Source organism: Stigmatopora argus, chromosome 3 (genome assembly GCF_051989625.1).
Source record: "Stigmatopora argus isolate UIUO_Sarg chromosome 3, RoL_Sarg_1.0, whole genome shotgun sequence".
NCBI classification, from domain to species: domain Eukaryota; kingdom Metazoa; phylum Chordata; class Actinopteri; order Syngnathiformes; family Syngnathidae; genus Stigmatopora; species Stigmatopora argus.
Genome location: NC_135389.1, coordinates 3,836,072 through 3,851,291, shown reverse-complemented (window position 1 = coordinate 3,851,291; position 15,220 = coordinate 3,836,072). Strand labels below are relative to the sequence as shown.

Below are 15,220 nucleotides of genomic sequence, written 5' to 3'. Positions count from 1 at the left end.
GGTGAAAATTTATTTTCAAATTTACTTTCAACATTAAGAACATATATTATTCAACAAAAGAGAGCAGTCTTTAATTGAGAGTGATGAGCAGTATTGCAGGGCAAAGGTAAATGAATGAGGTCATTTTGACTATAATTTGGACAACGCTGGCGGCAGGCCGGATTAAAAAGCCTAAAGGGCCGTATATGGCCCGCGGGCCGAGGTTGAAAAACATGTACACACAAGATCCGGGGGCGGAGCGAGCGCGCGAATCCCGCGACGGCGAAACGTCCGTTTGGCCCGACAACCGTTCGGCCCGACGTCCGTTCGGCCAAACGTCTTTCGGCGAATCGTCCGGTCACGCATGGCGGCGCCCTGAGCGAGCAATGGCAGGCACAACTGAGTTTTTTTTCACGTTTTATGCAAGACACGTTTTGTATTTTCTGGAATTTCATTCATAGACATCAAAATAAATTTTGTTTAGCGTTTTATTTGTTAATCTTTTCTTTATTTTTAAATAAATGACCGTATTGGCCGCATCGTCTTGCTTTATGATGTTTTGCCTTTGTCGCATTGCAGTTTTGTGGATGTCAAGTCTAATTTGTGCATATATAAGCTGTACCCTTGATTCAGTCATCATTTTTTAGTTACAATTACGGCTTATATGCGAGAAAATACGGTGATTAATTTCAACATGTCCCTATCAGTAATGTCACCTTTTGAGCTCCAACGAGAGTAACCTGAGACTTGATGCATTATTTGGTTTTCCTCCCACTGTTATTCTCCCAATCTAATAAGAACATATATCTGGTGATGTTAGTCTTAACATATACTAGCACAGATTCTGAAAAAGTAGGCTGGACCTTCATCATGTTCCTGAATGAAATGAAACATCAAGATATTCACCTTGCTTTTATTTACACCGTATTTTCACACCTATAAAACGCATCGTCTGATAGGGCGCAGTTTCAATTGTGGGTATATTTTCTGTTCTGTGTCAATACATTGGGCGTTTCTTCGGAAAAGGCGCTAGCATGACACTAGGCTAGCGTGTGTTATGCTGGCTGCTAGCGTATTTTAGGCTAGCCGCTAGTGTGTTTTTTTTTTATGACAGCACGAGCAAAACTAAGTTTGGTAATGCTTTATTGAGGTAAAAGGTAGACTCTGATATAAAGAGTTCAGTCAGAGTTGTGTATTCCGGGAACTTGATTCCAGCTTTGGCGAAAGCTTGAACAGTGCTGGCCTCGAACATGCATCACTCCCAAGCCTTTGATTCTCCTCGCTGCATCGACAATTCACTCCAAATCGTCACGTAACTCGGACGACACTGCCTGCCCGAACTACTATGTTGGCCATCCGTTAGCAATCCATTAGCAATTGGTTAGCAAAGCTGTTAAATTGTGTTCGATCCATGGCTTCAGTTCATTTTCTAAGCGTTCACACCCGTATTGAGTGTTTTTGAGGGTTAAAAGCGCTGCGAGCACACGGAAGTCAAATGCCTTGGCCCCCCTGGGATGTTTTGAATGGATTTACCGTAATGCTTGGAATGCGCGGGGAGGCTATTTTTAGGATGACAGTCCGCTGGGTTGATCGCAATAAGTAGCGTGTCGGCAAGAAATAAAACCAGTCACTCAAGCGGTCAGGGTCATACAAAAATTGAATTTAGTGAACGGACAAGGCGCACCGAACGATTGGGCGCATCGACCATTTTAGAGAAACTTTTAACTTAAGTGCGCCCTATAGGTGTGAAAATACGGTATGCTATTCTCAAGTTGTCTGAAAAATGATAATTTGCAGTCTTTCATTTTTTCATTCTTTCCTTTCTCTCCCTTTTCTTGTTTTTTTTCTTTCATTCTTTTCCATGACTGACAGAGGGCATATTTGGTAAACAGAACCGGCCGGCCTTGTCTTTATTTTAACCCTATTTTGTCACCTTAAATTTCCCATCAGAACATCTTTGACCTTTCCATCACTCCTTTCCTCTCCACGCGACTGTTGCTGCGCTGACATAATTAGACTGAAAACAGATGCTTTTTTCATACTTGATACTGATTTCAACTAGAAAGTATTGCAAAATCCACTTTTTTCAAAAGAGATAAAGCTACAGCGGTTAGAAAACTAACTTTCCTCCTACAAGTACAATGTCCCTAAAACTGCAATTGCTGGGGGCAATTATAACAGAAAAGTAAATATTCTAATTTTTACTCATTTTCACTGCATTAATAATACACATTTTTGTGGCATTCATACGAACAATTATTCTTAAATGCAGAGGTTTGTCAATAGGAAAAATATTCAATAATGATGAAAATGTAAAAATCAGCACTACTGACTACTGTGATAATTCACCTCTTCAACTTTTGGCTTCATTACACCGCGGATATTTTAAGTAAACAAAAGTTCATGATGTCAAAATCCACACTGAAATTCGCAAGCAAAAGACATGAAAAATGGCGGCAGTGGGGGAGCCGCTTTTTCTCTCAACGCTGAAGAAGCTATATACCATAGACGAATGGGCGCTCCAAATATTTTACATGTCAACTTATAGGTTTTTCCCCGTATTTTATACGTTTTTTAATCATTTCAAATTGTGTACGCTGTATAACAACTTTTTTACAGGAAAAATGTTTTTTTGTAAAACGGATCTCGTTTTACCCATTTCGACTCTAACCCGGATCGTCTCGGTCACTGGTAGCAGAGGAAAATAGCATCGTCAGTTGCTAATACTGCTTTAAACGTGCGCACAAGCATCAGTCACATCCGCCGTTTCACTATATAAATAAAGCGCATCAGTCAAGCAGTCACCGTCATACAGCGACATCTACAGAATATTGAATTTAGTGCATACAAGAAGCTGAGGGCACCCCGTCCACTTTGGATAAAATTGTAGACTGCGCCCTATGTGAGTAAATATGTGCCGCGTTGTGTATGTACGGTTAATTATCGCTTAATTCGGGGAATTGCAATCATATTAGGGGGAGCAATTGGCTGAGGTTGACAGGTATCATCATTTAAAGTGCCGAGATGCAATACGTCTTGCCATATCCTGTTTTGTTGCGAGTGAATTTTGCATCGTGCACAGAACCTGTGGAGAAAGACTAATTTTTTGAGGTGCCGTTGAAAATGCCTCCTAAATATTGATGTTCCTTGATATGCTAAACGCGTAGCACGCCATTGGACGATGAATGAATCTACACTGTGGCATTGTTTTGTACATCATTCATGTTAATGTTAATGGGCTCCGCCGTGTGGTTAGGGTTAGGGTGAGACACACGGGAAGTGAACGTTCTTCCCCTCTGGAGATGCACGTGTTGTGGCGATCTGTATTCTGGGAATAAATAAAAGTACATTCTCGTGAGGTCCACCACCGTGGTGAAAGGGTCCAAGAAGTAGCGGCTGGTCTCTCAGCCCAGGTTGCCGTGCTGCACGTTTCTGCGATCGTTCTTACATGGCTGTGATAATCAAAAAAACGCGAAGTAGGATCACTCTATTATTACCACATACCGCACCTATCCAAAAATTCATGTAAACTAGTACAATTATCAAGAAGTGTACAGACGCTCCCCTACTTAGGAACGAGTTAGGTTCCGAGCGATTGTTCATAAGTTGAATTTGTTCGTAAGTTGCTCAGGGCTAAATTTTGTATTATAATTTATGTTTAAGGCCTATTTAAGTATATTGAAGGTTTATATAAGTGCATTTGTATGTTTAAGGCTTGTATAAGTAACACACGCTGGTTTGTACTGAAAAAAACATTTAATAAAATGGAGAGAATACCGTATTTTCACGCCTATAAGGCGCGCATAAAAGTCAAAAATTTTCTCCAAAATAGACAGGGCGCCGTATAATCCAGTGCGCTTTATATATGGACCAATACTAAAATTGTTATCACGATAAAATAAAATAACTCAGTCAATAGGACAACTACGGAAACCAGCCCCCGACTCTACTGGCCCCTTTTATACAGGGCATCTATGTTTGTGGACCTGTCTAGTTTGTTGTTGAGGTGAACACCCAGGTACTTAAAATTCTCCACGATTTCAATGTCTGTACCCTGGATCTTCACCCGAGTGGTCTGTTGAGGATTCCTCCGAAAATCAATGACCATTTCATTTGGCTTACTGGTGTTGATGTAGAGGTGGTTTTGCCTACACCAGTCAACAAAGGCTGTGATGACTCCCCTGTACTCCAGGTCATTCCCGTCTGTCACTCGTCCAACAATAGCGATGTCGTCAAAGAACTTCTGGAGGTGGCAGGGGTCTGTATTATGTTTGAAGTCTGATGTGTAGAGTGGGGGAGAGCACTCTGCCTGTGGGGCCCCCGTGCTGCAAGCTACCACATCAGACGTACAGTCCTGGAGTCTCACATATTTTGGTCTGTCAGTGAAGAAGTCGATGATCCATGCGGCTAGGTGGTTCCTTACTCCAGCCTCTTCCAGTTTCCCTCTCAGTAGGACTGGCTGAATGGTGTTGAACGCACTGGAGAGGTCAAAAAACATCATTCTCACCGTGCTTCCCATGTTCTCCAGGTGTGAAAGAGACCTATGCATCAGGTAAGTGGTAGCATCTTCCATACCAATGCCTGGACGATGGGCGAACTGCAGAGGGTCCATCTGCATTCATCAGGGGGCTGCGGTGATTGAGGATGATTCTCTCCAATGTCTTGATTAGGTGAGAGGTTAATGCTACCGGCCTGAAGTGGTTTGGCTCCCTGGGGTTCGCAGTCTTTGGAACTGGTACCACACAGGAAGTTTTCCACTAGGTGGGGACCTTCTTCAGACTGAGGCTGAGGTTGAAAATATGCAGAATCACTTTGCCAAGCTGATCCGCACACTCTCTCAGTAGTCTGGAGCTGAGGCCGTCTGGACCGGTAGCCTTCCTTGCCTCGATCTTCTTTAGCTGTTTTATCACCTGATCGACAGTAATGCATAGACTGGTGGAAGAGGGGGAGGAAGAGGAGGAGGAGAACAAGGGGGGAGAGTTGCTTTTGGTCTGGGGAGTGGGGGCAGGACTGAATCTGTTAAAGAACCGATTCAGTTCATTGGCCCACTCCGTCTCCGGACTCTGGGTCTCTCTCACTGTGACCTCCATGGCCCGAAATGGTTCTCAAGCTCCTCCAGACCTCTTTGGTGTTGCCTCTCTGGAGTTGGTTTTCTAGCTTCCTCCTTTAGATGGTCTTTCCCTTTCTTATCTCTCTCTTCAGCTCCTTCTGGACCATTTTCTGACTTTCTCCCCAGACCTAAAAGCCCTCTTCCTCTTGTTCAGAAGGGCCCTTAGATCCCTGGTGACCCACGGCTTATTGTTGGAGAAACAACAGACCTTCTTGGAGGGTACAATGTTCTCAACACAGAAATTAATATAATCTGTGATGCAGTGGGTCAAGCTGTCAATGTCTTTCCCATGTGAATTGCACAGCACCTCCCAGTCAGTGGTCTCAAAACAGTCCCTCAGTACCATCCTGGTCTCCTCGGTCCATCTTTGTATGATCCTCGTGGTAGGTTTTATTTTCCTCACCATAGGGATGTAGGTGGGGATCAGATGGACCAGGTTGTGGTCTGAGCAGCCCAGTGGGGGGAGGGGGACTGAGCTGTAAGCCTCGTTTGTGTTGGCATACAGCAGGTCCAGAGTTTTTTGTTCCCTGGTGTGGCACTTCACATACTGAGTCAAGGTGGGGAGAGTAGAAGCCAAGGGAGCATGGTTAAAATCACCAGAGATAAGGAGAGACTGGGGGTGTGACGTCTGCAGCCGGGACACAGTAGCGTGAAGCAGCTCGCGAGCGACTGCCGCATCGGCCGAAGGAGGTGTATACGCAGTTATTACGATAACGTGCGAGAACTCCCGGGGGATGTAAAACGGCCTGATGCTAACAGCTACTAGCTCGATATCTCGAGTGCAAAGTTGCTCCTTCACAGTAATATGCCCGGGGCTGCAACATCTACTATTAATAAAAACTGCTAGTCCCCCACCTTTCTTCCTACCGCTCTCCTCAGCATCTCTGTCCGCCCTCACCAGCTGAAAGCCATCCAAGGAGACGAGAGAGTCTGGTGTTAGTTCATTCAGCCAGGTCTCCGTGAAGCACATAATGCAGATTCTCCAATATTGTTGTTGTTGTTGTTTGGTAAGCGCTGTTAGCTCTTCCATCTTATTGGGGAGAGATCTTACTTTCCCCATAATAATAGATGGAATGCTGTGTCTGAAGCGTCGCTTTCTCTCCTGACATTTTCGTCCAGCTCTGTATCCTCTTCTCTTCCTCTTTAACTCAGAGGGAGAGAGAGCGAGAGTCTTGAAAGTAAAGTTTTAAAACATTAAATTATGGAATATAATATATAAAGTAACAAGTAAAATCTTAATAGACAATAAAACGTATAAATAAAGGATAACAAAGCTGGAAAAAAACAGAATACGAGTGAGGATTTAGGGAGCTACTGCAACAAGCAGCCGCTTTGTTAATAATATAATTTATATACACAGTGGGGCAAACAAGTATTTAGACAACCACCAATTTTAGAAGAAGATTAGAGAGGCCTGCAATTGTCAACATGGGTAAACCTCAAACATGAGAGACAGAATGTGGAAGAAAAAAAACTGAAAATCACATTGTTTGATTTTTAAAGAATTTATTTCCAAATTAGAGTGGGAAAATAAGTATTTTGTCTCCTACAAACAAGCAAGATTTCTGGCTGTCAAAGAGGTCTAACTTCTAACGAGATCTAAGGAGGTCCCCGCTCATTACCTGTATTAATAGCATCTGTTTTAACACATTATCGGTATAAAAGACACCTGTCCACAACCTCAGTCTCTCACACTCCAAACTCCACTATGGCCAAGACCAAAGAGCTGTCGAAGGACACCAGAGACAAAATTGTAGACCTGCACCAGGCTGGGACGACTGAATCTGCAATAAGTAAAACACTTGGTGTAAAGAAATCAACTGTGGGAGCAATTATTAGAAAATGGAAGACATACACGACCACTGATAATCTCCCTCGATCTTGGGCTCCATGCAAGATCTCACCCCGTGGCGTCAAAATGATAACAAGAACAGTGAGCAAAAATGACAGAACCACACGTGGGGACCTAGTGAATGACCTACAGACAGCTGGGACCACAGTAACAAAGGTTACTATCAGTAACACAATGCGCCGCCAGGCACTCAAATCCTGCACTCCCAGATGTGTCCCCCTGCTGAAGCCAGTACACAGCCAGGCCTGTCTGCGGTTCGCTGGAGAGCATTTGGATGATCCAGAAGAGGACTGGGAAAATGTGTTATGGTCAGATGAAACCAAAATAGAACTTTTTGGTAGAAACACAGGTTCTCATGTTTGGAAGAGAAAGAATACAGTGGTACCTCGACATACGAGTGGCCCGACATACGAGCAATTCGGGATACGAGTAAAATTTCGGGCAAATATTTATCTTGAGATACGAGACACATTTTGATATACGAGCAGACAGCGGACGCGAGATGCTGCTCATAAGAACATCATGGGCACTGTCTCTCTCCCAGCAACTCCCTAGTGTAATGTCTCTGGTCGCAACTCCCTCTTTGTAATGTCTCTGCGAGCACTGGGCGGAGCGTTGCATTTTTTTCAGTGTTTTTTTTCCCGTTAGTCAGTGCGAACGGCGTATATACTACTTCTCGTTCGCAAGTGGTCGTGCGTTATCCTATTGTGAGGACATTTGTGTGCATCATTTTTAGAATATTTTGAAGGGAATACAAACTCAAACAACCCTCGATATTGACTGAAAGTCAGTGTGGAGCCGGGGCAAAAAGAGCCAACCCGGGAGAAGAAAGGTATCAAAATGTCAAACAAAATTAGAATTAAGTTTAGTGTTAGGTTCGATTACACATATTTTTGAGTGTCTGCATCGTGAACCAAGTTCATTTGAATTTGTTTGTCATGTTACGAGTGCGTTGCTGTGCAGTTCGCTAGAGAGCATTTGGATTATCCAGAAGAGGACTGGGAGAATGTGTTATGTTCAGATGAAACCAAAATAGAACTTTTTGGTAGAAACACCGGTTCTCGTGTTGCATCCGAAGAACACCATACCCACTGTGAAGCATGGGGGTGGAAACCTCATGCTTTGGGGCTGTTTTTCTGCAAAGGAACCAGGACGACTGATCTGTGTAAAGGAAAGAATGAATGGGGCTATGTATCGAGAGATTTTGAGTTAAAATCTCCTTCCATCAGCAAGGACATTGAAGATGAGACGTGGCTGGGTCTTTCAGCATGACAATGATCCCAAACACACAGCCAGGACAACAAAGGAGGGGCTTCGTTAGAAGCATTTCAAGGTCCTGGAGTGGCCTAGCCAGTCTCCAGATCTAAACCACATAAAAATCTGTGGAGGGAGTTGAAAGTCTGTGTTGCCCAACCACAGACCCAGAGATCAGCATGGAAGAATGGGCCAAAATACCAGCAACAGTGTGTGAAAAGCTTGTTAAGAGTTACAGAAAAAGTTTGGCCTCCGTTATTGCCAACAAAGGGTAATTAACAAAGTATTGAGATGAACTTTTGGTATTGACCAAATACTTATTTTCCACCATGATTTGCAAATAAATTATTTAAAAATCAAACAAAGTGATTTTCATGTCGACAATTACAGGCCTCTCTAATCTTTTCAAGTAGGATAACTTGCACAATTGGTGGTTGACTAAATACTTATTTGCCCCACTGTATATATGTATGTGTATATGTACATGTATATATACATAAGGGTCACGGTAATAGGGCGTAAAACTAAAGATTATATGCAGGGCAATAACAGTGCTTTTCAGTGTTGAGGTATTTTAACAACGGAAGAACATGTCTCGGAGTCAGAAAATCCCCACACGCCAGCCACTTTGTTGTGTGTTAGCGGGGGGCCTGCATATTAGACGGGGTCCGTGAGGAGGAACTCACTAACACCCCACATTTGCATTTGTTGTGATTTCGTACTACTACACATCCTACACACCTGGCTCTCGATCGACTCTACTTGTGGAAAATAAAGAGCCACTTACCCTGTTTTAAGGACTAGGAGTGATTGCAATACCCCTATATAGAGCACTGGTTTCGCTGAGAACAGAATACTTTGTTTTGTTGTTTGGATATACAGTTCAAATCACAAACGTACGAGTTATAATTTTTCTGAGCCATTTTTGGAGTCTTCCAAACTTCAAGAAAGAGCATTTATCAACAACGTATTTCAGTCAAGAAATTAAGTTGGGATAACATTTCGAAGGTACTAGGGAAGCTACCACCAAATTGGTTTACGTGCTTGAATTCGGCCATGATCTATGTTTTAACCATAATGCACCTCTTTGCTGACTAGGTTCATGCTCTATCCGTCCGAAAACCTGTCAAAGCATTTGTCCAAGAATGAGTGCATACAATGTGACTCATAATGCAGACTTTATGAACATCGAGGTTCAGACTATTTGTAAGGATCTGAAATGCTGGATATTAATTGGTTAGATCAGGCTTTGTAATACGCAGATAATTTTTCTTATTATATTATTTACCCTTTTAGTACCGCACGTAACAAATACACAGTGTAGGATTAGTAATCATGTACAAAAGCTTCTTTAATTTGCTTTTACTTGAAAAACAAGCTACATAATTTGGTAAATATTACAATGAGTTCTCCATCGACAACAAATCATATGAACTCAAACACAGCCTCATGCAATCATACCAAAAAGTCAAAATGACTAATCAATTCAATTAATCACAACCACTAAATTGTTTATTTTTACTAATTGTGTGTTTAAATAACAGTTACAGTAATCCCTCGATTATCGTGTCCTCACTTATCGCGAATTCACGACTTCGCAATTTTTTTAAAGTTCATGAAAATGTGAAAATCCACGCTGAAACTTGTAAGCGGAAGCCACTCTTGCTACAAGGACTCAGCACTGAAGAAGAAAAAGTGTTTTATGGCATGTAGTAATAATAGGGGTGACCTTAGTTTGCGATTTTTCAATTATCGCACCCATTTCTAGTCTACAATATTCGCGATATTCGAGGGATTACTGTAATCAGTAGTTTGTTTCTCACAATAATTGCCAAAGATAAGCCTAAATTTAAAACATGTCTCCTCTTCCCTATTCACATATTGCAACCATCAATAAGATAAGTAAACATGTTCCTTGTAATATCTGAATTGAATTAAATTGAAAGATTTATTGTGTGATTTGTGTATGTTTCAGTGGAGAATGGGGAACACTGCGACTTTACTGTGCTTCGCAACATGTTAATCAGGTAAGTTTTTGATGTTTTACTAAACTTGTGAAAAGTTTTTTATAAATATGATAAAAAATACCACATTTAGAGCTGGGCGATATGACAAAAACTGTTATCACGATTGAAAAAAATATCAGTCTATCAATATTTATCATGATAACTATCATATATTTTTTGTTTCAAATTTGAAACATCAAACTTCTGTGGATAAGTAAATAGATTATTTCCTTCTTATTCAAATATGAAACTGTTAACTTACTTTATAAGAAAAGAGAATATGCAATATGATTTTAAAAAGTATTTTTGTTGTTTTGTTGTGCAATAAAGATAAGACAACTCCATCCTTACACTATTAAAAGTAAAGAATAAAACCTGCAGAAATTTTGAGCGCTGTCTTTATTTTTATAAATTTGCCTTAAAACCAAAAGTTGCTGTGCAATATGAAATAAAATAATCCACTGAAGACATCATCACAAGGCAAGCAGACTATCTTCAGCCTCACAAAAAGAAACGGTAAATTTACCTCATTTATGGCCATTTATAAAAGTTGTATGAACTGAACCTATTTTTACCCAAGCTAACAAATTTTAGATTTTTGCAACGTTTTCAGAACATTTACATCAGTTGGGAAAACATCTTGATATCGAGTAAGAAAAATATTACAGGCTGTCCTCAATTGACGACAGTGGGTTAAGGACATTTTCAATAAGCTGCTATTTGAACAATAGAGGTAAGATCTTGAGCCTGAACCCGACCCGAAATTCCTGTCGGGTAGGACCTAAAATGTCAATCGTTACTTAGGGTTCTGGTCGGGTCAGGCCAGGCTTCTCTCGCAAAAAAAAAACTATACTAAAACGATAGGTGGTCTCTCTCGCTGACTAAAAAAATAAATAATTAAAGAAATGTTTTTAAAAATGTAGAGCGGCATGGGAACAATGGATGATAGGTGACAAACACAGCTTTACGAAAAGTAGGGGGCAGCGCCGGGCTAGTTACCCCACTATTTGCGAATGGATTGTGGCCGCTTGGACTAACGTGTCTGCTTGCACTGTTGTTCGAGCTTTTGCCAAAGCAGGCATTATTTCTGTGTAGCCACATGGCATTGTGAGTGACTCCGACAACGAAGAGAGGGAACCCAGCGTTTTTGATGAATCATTTGGACAATTGTTCAATTCGGACACAGAAAATTAGGACTTTGATGGATTTGTGGGTGATGATTGATCAAAAAACGCGAGTACATTGTAAAACGGCTAAATAAAGTACAACCAAACTCAGTTTTGGCTCCATTGCCTTTTTAAAAACATGTTTTTAGCGTGTGTCCGTATGTTTAAGCTGGTGTATTTTTTGCCATGCCTGGCTGTGTTTATTAGTGCGGTGCGCCTTGTGTGGGTGTCAAATACAGAAATAGGTGCGGCATATATTTGTGAAAATACGGTACTTGTTTTAAAAGAAATAATGAGGAATTTTGGGTAAAACATAGGAGGCGCTGTAAAGTAACTGAAAAGAGAAACACGCACCGGTACCAGTAAGAGTGAGTTTTGGAAAAGCTTCAAATTGATTGTTGAATATGCTAGAGAAACTTGCGTTGGCTTTGCTGAATGTAGTCAATGTGGCACTTTGCTCTCATACGAGATCAAAAAGACTGTCACCTCGACACTGAGCAGGAATTTAAACAGTTGAAATCGTCAAACATCTATATTATCATATAAAAGATGTAAATGTTTATACAGTCTTGTTTAACTTAGATTTCGTTACAAAAGACAGGCTTTAATTTGTTATCATAAATCACGCCTCGTCCTCCCGACTCAGGAGTCCCGAGTCCTCACGAATAAAATGTGAAATTTCTGGTTTGTTTCAGGCTCGGGCCTGCAAATCAAGTTAATTGCTCGGGCCGGGCCAAAAATTAATACCCGCGAGCCCGTTCCGGTCGGGCTGGATTTTTTTGGGGCCCGATCTTACCTTTATTGCACAGGTACGAGGCATTAAAAAAAAAAGAACGAAAACGCCAGGGAGAATTGACTTGGATCTTTTAGTGGGTCGGCTTGGTGTTGTTCTGCATCTAATAATCGCTTATTTTGGCCGTGTCATTATCCTTTTGCGTTCATGCGTCGTGTTAGCCTCTACTGCTAACATGCTAAAGAGACGTTTCCTCGCCATCCTCTTCTCCTGAGCGTTGGTCTGGAACTACCGTTCATCTTGCAACAGCGCTCCCGTTCACCGTGGTGGCCGGGTAATGTAATTACAGTTTAAAATGATCAAATTTTTATCAAAAGTTTTTAATATTATCGTTGACAAAAATTATTACACGATAATTATTATTAAAATCATGTGAACAGTTAAAAAATGGTAGAAGATGCATTTTTCACATTAGGGCAAAAGCAAGAAGGTAGATTGAGGAAAAAAACAATTGGAAATGTAATTTAAAAAAAAATTAAATAGGTTTTTATCACCTGATCTACAGTTTAAAACCACACATTATAAAAGACAAACTTTTCTGTCTGGCATGCACAGTCATTTCCTCCTGATGGCTACAGGTAAGATTTATGTTTTGTTTTGAACACGGTTGGCTCACTGAGATGCATAAGCAAGGCCTCTCGCAGCATGCCCTTGCTGATGAAATTAGACGAGCAAAACAGTCATTCTAGAGCAGGGGTGGGCAAACTTTTTGTCTTGCGGGCCAGAATGGATACTAACATTTGTCAGAGGTGCCGGGCCAGGAGCATTTGGACACGCAATGTAATTTATCAAACCTGGGGATTGAAATATAAGGAAAAAGACATAATTGAAGGTGAAAATGTATTTTCAAATTTACTTTCAATATTAAGAACATATTATTCAACGAAAGAAAGCAGTCTTTAAATTGAGAGTGATGAGCGGCATGTTAATTAAGCTACTGTACTGCTGCTGTTGTTGTTGTTGTTGTTGTTGTTAGGCAGCTTCGAGGGACACTACCTCCAGCCATTTGCTCCAGATATTGAGTGCCTCTTTGGGGGATGTCAAGAGGTCTTTGTGTGTCCAGCCATCTGGGTAGAGGGCAGTCATAGCTGGACATTTCGTCAGGACGTGTTCTGCCGTCTCAGCGTCGCCCGTGCCGCATAGCCGACATTCTTCTGACTCCGTCAGCCCCATCTTCTTCCTCCAGTAGCGCAGCTCCGGATGATGTCCGCTTCGGAGGCGACTAATCGTTACTTGTTCTTGCCGGTTCAAGTTTTGATCTCTGGGGAAGATCGTGTTGCCTTCGTTGTCAGCGTAGAGGTTCTTTCGTTTGTCGGCGTGGATGCGGTGGCTTCGTGTCGCTCGCCGGATGGCAGCTTTTGCTGTCGCGAAGTGTCGTGGTGCACCGCCTTGTTCCATGCTGCCTCCTGCAGCGGCTAGTTGGTCGGCTCTCTCATTGCCCGGGACACCGCAGTGGCTTGGGACCCATAGTACTTCCACCGCCACTTGTTTATCTTCGAGGGTAGTCAGGAGTTCTCTGATTGAGGCCTCGGTGGTGGTTTTCAGTTTGAACTCATGTTCCATGGTTTGCAGCCTTTGATGGGAGGAGAGGCTGTCTGTCACCAAGCGGATTGGGGCCCCTGGCTCACACCTTTCGGTGGCCATCTTTAGCGCCGCTTCGATCGCGATCATCTCAGCTTGGAAGGAGGAGGTCCAGCTTCCAGCGGGTAGGCTTTGCTCCCACGTTTCCCCTGATTCCCTGTGAATCATCAGGACTCCGGCACCTCCGGCAGTATTACCAGTTCGCGCCGAGCCATCAGTGAAGCAGGTCAGTTGGAAGACGTCTGCATCTTTGTTGAGAGCGCTGACTGTGGCTGCGTAGTTGTCTTCGGGTTGCTGGTATCTGCCTTCAGCCGCTTTGGCAAAGGTCATGGCGGTGGTCTCTTCCCACGGTGCTCTCAGTTGGGGAAAGGGGTCCTGGTCACCCTGTGCATTGACGAACACCGTCACCCATCTGTCGCGTGCGTGGTCGCGCCAGTCGGTCTTCTTAGTTCGCCTTGTCGGGTGCCTCTCCGCCACCAGTCGTCGCGGGTTGTCGTCTGGAACGCGTAGAGACTTGTCGTATGCGTAGATTGCTAGCTGAGTAGTTCGTGTTTTGATAGACGGCAGATCACTCTCAATGAGGACTACATCAGATGGTGTCGTCTTCAGAAGGCCAGTTATGGCTCGAGCAGCATATCTTTGCGAGGCTTCAAGTTTTTCCAGGTTGGTGGAGGAGATCCAGGGGATCCAGGCTGGCGCCGCGTACTCTGCTACCGTTCTGACTGTGGCAATGTAGGTGTTCCGAAGGGTTGCCTTGTCATAGCCCCAGTCAGTGTGTGCTAGTTTGCGGATTGCCCGAGCTCTGGTCGCCATTTTGCGCGCGACTGTTTCGGTGTATTTGGTGAAGGTCAGTTGACGATCATAGGTGACTCCGAGGAATGTGGGTGTTGGATTGTGGTGCATCGGTTGTTGGAGGATGCTCAGCGTAGGCTGCCACTTCGCCTCGTGTGTGTTTGTGGAGAAGAAAGTACACTCACACTTGGATGCATTTAAAGTAAGTTTCCACCTCTTGCTCCACCCGACTATGGCATCTACCGCAGTTTGAAGTTGTTCTTGGGCAGTCTCCAGTTGCGGCGCTTGGGTGTAACATGCCACGTCATCTGCAAAGAGGCTGCTGTGTACGCCACTGGGCAGGGTCTTCGTGAGGTCATTCACGTATATCAAGAAGAGTATTGGCGAGATGACCGACCCTTGTGGTACCCCCTGGCGAAAGATCCCAATCTTACTTCTCTGTCCACCGAATGTGACAAAGTTGACTCGGTTGGATAGCCAGCTCTGCACCCACCTGACAATGGTGTGTGGTAGCCCCACTTGGATCATTTTCCAGAGTAGGGCATCCCGCCAAACCTTGTCGTATGCCTTGCTGAAATCGAACAGCGCCAGCATCGTTCTTTGCATCGGCTTGGCCTGAAAACCGTCGCTGATTGTTTGTGAAAGTCGTAGGAGTTGGTCTTCAGTGCTCCTTTGCGACCGGAAACC

At 43.1% G+C, this 15,220-nt stretch overlaps 1 protein-coding gene across 2 annotated transcripts in view; it reads left to right on the top strand.

Moving 5' to 3' along the window:
• LOC144071766 (septin-7-like) overlaps window positions 1-15,220 on the top strand; it is a 65,444-nt gene that overhangs the window by 39,872 nt on the left and 10,352 nt on the right. For both annotated transcript variants that reach the window (XM_077597161.1, XM_077597160.1), the window contains exon 9: window positions 10,171-10,222. In XM_077597161.1, coding sequence (XP_077453287.1) covers window positions 10,171-10,222 — 52 coding nt within the window. The remainder of the gene's footprint in view (window positions 1-10,170; window positions 10,223-15,220) is intronic.